At 53.4% G+C, this 6,000-nt stretch overlaps 1 protein-coding gene across 1 annotated transcript in view; it reads right to left on the bottom strand.

Annotated features, from left to right (window-relative positions):
- Positions 1–1,928: 1,928 nt before the first annotated feature.
- Positions 1,929–6,000, bottom strand: part of RPS8 (ribosomal protein S8) — a 25,765-nt gene continuing 21,693 nt past the window's right edge. The window contains exons 3-7 of the mRNA XM_017824593.1: positions 5,117–5,223; positions 4,650–4,749; positions 3,881–4,056; positions 2,803–2,932; positions 1,929–2,110 (exon numbers count right to left, since the gene is read on the bottom strand). Coding sequence (XP_017680082.1) covers positions 2,001–2,110; positions 2,803–2,932; positions 3,881–4,056; positions 4,650–4,749; positions 5,117–5,223 — 623 coding nt within the window. The 3' untranslated portion in view covers positions 1,929–2,000. The remainder of the gene's footprint in view (positions 2,111–2,802; positions 2,933–3,880; positions 4,057–4,649; positions 4,750–5,116; positions 5,224–6,000) is intronic.

Below are 6,000 nucleotides of genomic sequence, written 5' to 3' on the forward strand. Positions count from 1 at the left end.
GCAGGTTTGCCCCCTTCCAGGCAGGTCAATCCCTGTGCCATCCACAGGGCTGTGCCAAGGCCAGACCAAAAGCTATGCATCCCACAGCCAAGCCATATGAAGTCCCCCAGCCTGTGCCACCTTGGGAGCCAGCTGCCACCATCCTGTTTCCATGCCACACCTCCGGCGGGCCACGAGTGCCGCTTTCGTTCCCATGGGCAGTTGCCCTTGGCAGCTGTTTCTCACGGCAGTACCTTTGTAAGCAGTGTGTGCATTGATGAGCCATAATCCTACTCATCAGGGGCCAGGATTACAGCTCCTGCTCTCATACCAAGCTGGCGTTTGATCTGTGAGCCTCAGTTTCTCCATCTGTACAAAGTCCCCCAGAAACACCCTGAACGCTGTTTGCACTCTGTGGAGGAGAGAGAAGAAACACTCTCAGAGGAAGCAGCCGTGACGCATCCCTGCCAAGTGCCCTTATCGCCTCCACTCCACCTCTCTGGAAAGCAGGCGTTGCTGGAGAGCAGGGAAAGTTTACGCTGGATTACTATGGAGAAGGAATGTGCTTGTGCAAACATCCCGCCCAGCCCAGGTCCCACTGCCAGGGACTCCTGAAGCGCAGCCAGTGGCACCAAGCTGGGCACACAGTGCCCAGGAGCACACACACAGCCTGTGAGGCGGTGCCAACACACACCACACCACACCACAACGTGCTGCTGCGGCCACGGGAACAGGTGCAACTCCCCAGTGTGGTTGGTCTGTCCCTAGATCTGTCCCACAGACTGATCCTCAGCTCCCTGACAGGGCAGGATGAACCCACACTGCCCAGGTCATCCGAGCCCACTAGCACCTCCTGCTGTCACACACGGTAGCCAGGGCACAGAATTACAGCAAAAAACTTCAAAGAACCCCAAACCCAAGCTATTTATGGGACAGTTGCATTTTAAAGCACTAAAGACTTGGGTCTGACGCCACAGCTGTGCTTGGGGGCAGGGTGATCACGGACCACCTCCTTCAGTTCAGAGCTAAAAATCACGAGGTGGGGGCTGCAGGCAGGCTGACTCACCAGAGTGATCCTATGGATAACCAAGGCTTTTGTAAAGACACAGAAATGGGGTGGAGAGTGTGATGCGTCCACCTGGCAGGCACAAGGTGTGTGAGCCTGGCCTGCCCCACAGCACAGGACCAGCCCTCAGATGGGCTCCTGACTTCACCCCAATACCTGCACAAAGCACTCCCCAACTACTTGCAGAGATCACTGTGCTGGCTTTCCTGAAGGATAGCAGCCCCAAGGAATCGCCATCGCCTGACCAAAACACCCAGAAAAAGCTTTTGTTCACCACAGCTTTCCAATTCTACCCCAAGAAACGGGGCAGAACACTGGAGTTTGTACCCAGCTTTCGAAAGGGACAGACCATGATGTGAGCCTGGTCCTTCTGCTAGAAGGAATTGATCTTGCACTGGAATGAGACCAAGGAGGCCAAGGAAAGGCCAGCTGGTAACTGAGTAGTGCAGCCAAATCTGGTCAAAAGATACTGGATCCTGCAGGAAATTGTACAACCAGGTAGGAAATACAACATAACAGCAAAAGAGGCTGCTGGCCCAAATGAAGGGATGGGGGCACATCCCATGGGGAAAGTAGAGGAAGGAGCTGGATCTCCCAGGAAGCCAGAACTTGGTAGTGGGGGGTGGGCACTCCACCTTCCTCCTGCCCACTGGTTTCCAGTATTGGACAACCTCCATTTCAGCCAAGTCTGAAAACTCTTTTCCACACCCACCTGGTCCTAGAACCAGGGAGATGTTTTAGTCGAGAGCACACAGGGTCACGTTTTGTCTGAAGACACTGAAGTACTCAGGGATTACTAGAGATCCATCTTCTTTCACATTTTACTGGCGGGCAGAGCCACACAAGCCCTTTCCACTCTGTACACATAAATGAGCACACAACCTTTAACTGTAGTAAACTCTTGGGTTTTATTCGTCCTCTCAGCACAGTTTGACTGTGAATAAACAGTTTTTATTCATTTGCCTTTTCTGGCCTTGATCTTCCTCAGGTAGAACTCCAGTTCCTTGCCTTCCAACACGTAGCCATCGGCTCGGCCACACTGTCCAGGTCTGGAGGCAATGCAGGCTGCAAGGAGAAGTCATGCAGTTAAAGTTTAGCAATTCACCCCCCAGTGCACACAGCAATGAACAGACACTGCACAGCCTCTGCAAGAGCACGCATGAGCAACTCATCAGTAACCAGTCAGCAGGTTACGTGCCAGCTTCAGCCCCTCTGCTGAGGTACCGTGCTCTGGAACGCGCCCTGCTGCAGATCCCTAATGAAGTCCTCCTCAGATCTCCAAACTGTCATCGCTCAGGTTCAGCAGCAGAACTGGACAAAGGTTTCATCACCAGAAGACTTCAGAACACTCAACTATTTGCCAGAGCTTGAAACATCAAAGCTGTCAGATGCCTGCAGGGCATTTTCCTGACAGACACTTGCTTATTTTGCAAGTCTTGACCCCATTTTTTTCACAAAGGCCAACCAGGAATAATCAACTTCAGGAGCCTGGCTGGGACATGCAGTAATTCAAGGTCCAGAAGCAGACTTCCCCCCTCTGCCACAAGTGGGGTATCTCCGGAGAAGACAAAAGAACAAGTTACATTTAAGACCCAGAAGACACTCCTGCAGACATGGAGAACACCCCACTGCAGTTATTTGTATCACGGTGAGTAGAACTTTAAATGATCCCAAAACAAGATTAAGATTTGCTCTGCCACCCTGTTTGTGCCCTGACTCCCTTAGCCCCTCCCACATTAATGCTGCCAGGGACTCACCAAGCAGCTTTCCTTGCTGGAACTGCTCCTCAAGAATATTTGCTATCTTGGCATGCTTCTTTCGCTCATCATATTTTTTCTGGATCTTCTTTGAACGTTTCTTGTTCAGTATTTCCTCCTCTTCAGGAGTCTAAAAACACGACCGTAAGCAAAACAAGGAGTTAAACAAATGGGCACCTTCCACACTAGCACAGGTAGCTCTCACTAACATGGAGACCCTTGCATTCTCAGCACTGTACTGTTTCCCAAGTCATACCTGGCTGAGGTACAAATACTTTAAACTCACAGAACCAGGTGCTGTGTTTCACTTTTGAGACCAAGAAATGCCGTGCTGCTAACCAGAGTCACTGATGAAACAGAGCACAGTACCCCAGGGAAGGCTGCTCTCAGGCAAATGGAACTGCAAAGGCTTCCTTGGTCAATTAATTCTCCTCCAAAAAAAACCTCTTTCCCTCTGCACACATAATGAGAGCACTTGGGTCTGGTGCACGTCCACGCAGACATGTTACAAGCTCTTTCCCTGCTCCTGCACCACACAGCACTCAAATGAGGAGTGCTTTGTTTTTAATGCAGGGAGACAACCTAAACCTGAACGCTACACATGGCAGTCCAAGTACCTTCTACCAGTCTGGGGTTTGGATCTTTAACAAATTTATGGTTCTGGATAATTTCAAGACACTTAAAAACACACTGAAGTTCAGTTAGTAATCCATAAGCTCCTCACCAAAGCAATCACTCCCCACCACAAGAACCCGACCTGCAAAGTCTTCCTCAGCACCATAAAATGTCATCGCTGTCCCTTCAGTAGCAGAACTGGACAAGGTTATCATCATTAGAAGACAAAGAGATCGACAGGCAGGTCCTTGTGCACAAAGGGGTGCAATGCCTCAGAGAGGGCTTCACTAACAGAGCCAGACTTGTCCTGGGGACCCATGGGAGCACAGCCCAGATAACCAATGCCATCACTGCCGGGTACCCAACCCCATTCTGGCAGGCACTGTCCGTTCAGGATGGAGAAATGCCTCTGGCAAGGCAGACTCTGCTCTGCAGGGAGTCAAAACGGCAGTCCCAGACGTACCAGTTTGGCGCCCTTCTTGCGTCCCAGGGGCAAAGCATAGTGGGCCTCGTACCACTGCCGGTACGGGGTGCTGTCGATGAGCACGATGCAGTTCTTCACCAGGGTCTTTGTCCGCACCAGCTCGTTGTTGGAAGCGTTGTACACGACATCGATGATTCGGGTCTTGCGAGTGCAGCCTTTCAAAAGAAGAGCATGAATTCAGACCTACAGGGATCAGACAACTGAGAGCACAGCCCACAGCATCTCACACGTACCCTTCAAACCACCTCACGCTCATCACCCCATCCGCTGCCCCCCAGCTTGCCTGCCACTAAATTAAAAACTGTGACTGGAGGCCTTGCTGGAGCTCATCTCAAATATATCTAAGCAATGACAGAAAATAAATTTGCAGACGGCAAGATGCCTCAGAATCATTTAACGTTCAGTCACCGTGTTCATCAATAAGCAAAAGTTGCATTCATGAAGAACTCAGGCTTTTTGCCCCTCTCTAGTCCCCCTACCCCGTTAAAAGGTAACACAAGCATGCCACTCAGTGTAACTATGACACTCCCATCACTGTGAACTTAGCAGACATCCAAGTCCCCCAAGGCCACATAGGGTCAAAGTTATCATCACTATGCATGCTGCTCCAGAGCCAGCACTGCGAAGCTCCAGGATGCTCAACGCCAGCCCACAAATCCATGCTTGCACCATCAGCCCTCTGCTCCGCAGGAGTTCAGAAGACCAGCACAGCTCTCCCTTCCACACACCAGGTTCAGGATGTACTTACATTCCGACCCCCAGGAGAAGTTGCCAACATCCAACCGAAGGGCTCGGTACTTCTTATTCCCACCACGAACCCTCACTGTGTGGATCCGGCGCGGGCCAATCTGCAGCCAGGAAGAAACACCGGGGTGCCATTGGTGCTGGAACGCTGCACGGCTCACACAGGAGCCCCAGAACATTCCCAGTCTCCAAGGCAATGTGGTCAGTGTAACTATGACAAGCCCCAGCACCGGCAGACACAGAAAACGACCAGAACGGTCTGATGCATCTGCCTAAGGTGAAAGTTTCATCACTCCAATTGCCTCTCATCACAAAAACCTATCTCTGCTTTCCACCTGGACAGGGGAAAGCAACACCTTTTGAAGAAGCAGCACCAGAAACTCAACCCCTCACAAAACAGGAGGTATTTAAACCTCTAACAGCACATGACCAGCAACCTGAGTTTGAAAACACCCTCCCTACACCACTCACCTTAGTGTTGGCGGGAGGTCGCCCCAACTCATACTTCCTCTTCTTGTGGTAGGGCTTCCTCTTGCCCCCGGTCTTGCGGCGCTTATGCCAGTTGTCCCTGGAGATACCTGGATGAGAGCAGCGTGGTCAGAGGGTGGCAGGAGCACACCTGGCTGCAGCAGGGCACACTCCTCAGTTCTGAGTCCTCAGCTCTCCAAGGTTGGTATCCGCACAGTGCACTCGGCCTTATGCAGCAGTTAGAGAAGCTTCATCATTGATACTCAGACCTGCCTTGAGCACATCCCTTCCAGCAGAACTGCACAAAGCAGACAAGACTCCCTCCTTTGTGTCCTCTTTGGGAAGCACCTCCCAACTTACCTCATGTGCCAGGCACTCTAAGGGAAGCGCCTGATCCCGAGCTGCCAGGCACACTACAGCAGTCACCCCGTGCTACCAGCGGGGTGTGACAGGTCCGCTATGGGAAGGGACCCCCATGCCACCTGCTGGCTGAGCCCCTATGAGAGACACCCCAAATCAACTCGACCTGCTGGGTCCCCAGCAGGGACCATCTCTGCGCCGCACGGCACCTCCCGCAGGGCGCAAGTCCCCGCCACCCAGCCCAGCGTTCCACAAGGCCACCCCAACCCCTCCTGCTGAAAAACCGTCCCACCTCATCCGCGGGGTGCCCCGCAGCAGGCACCGGGAGCGAGCCCAGCGCTCGGGCTCCGCAGCGAACCGCGGCGCGGCGGGACGAGCCTGCCCGACCCCCCTCCTCCACCCGCCGCCATGTTGGGCCCGGCCACCCTCCCACAGCCAGCGGCTCGGCGCCGCCGCGGCTCCCCCGATGGCGGGCGGGGCAGGCGGGCGGCGGCCCGCGCGGCCTCGCGGCGGGACCCGCCGGGCGG

This window comes from Lepidothrix coronata, unplaced genomic scaffold, assembly GCF_001604755.1.
Source record: "Lepidothrix coronata isolate B3197 unplaced genomic scaffold, Lepidothrix_coronata-1.0 Scaffold112, whole genome shotgun sequence".
NCBI lineage: Eukaryota > Metazoa > Chordata > Aves > Passeriformes > Pipridae > Lepidothrix > Lepidothrix coronata.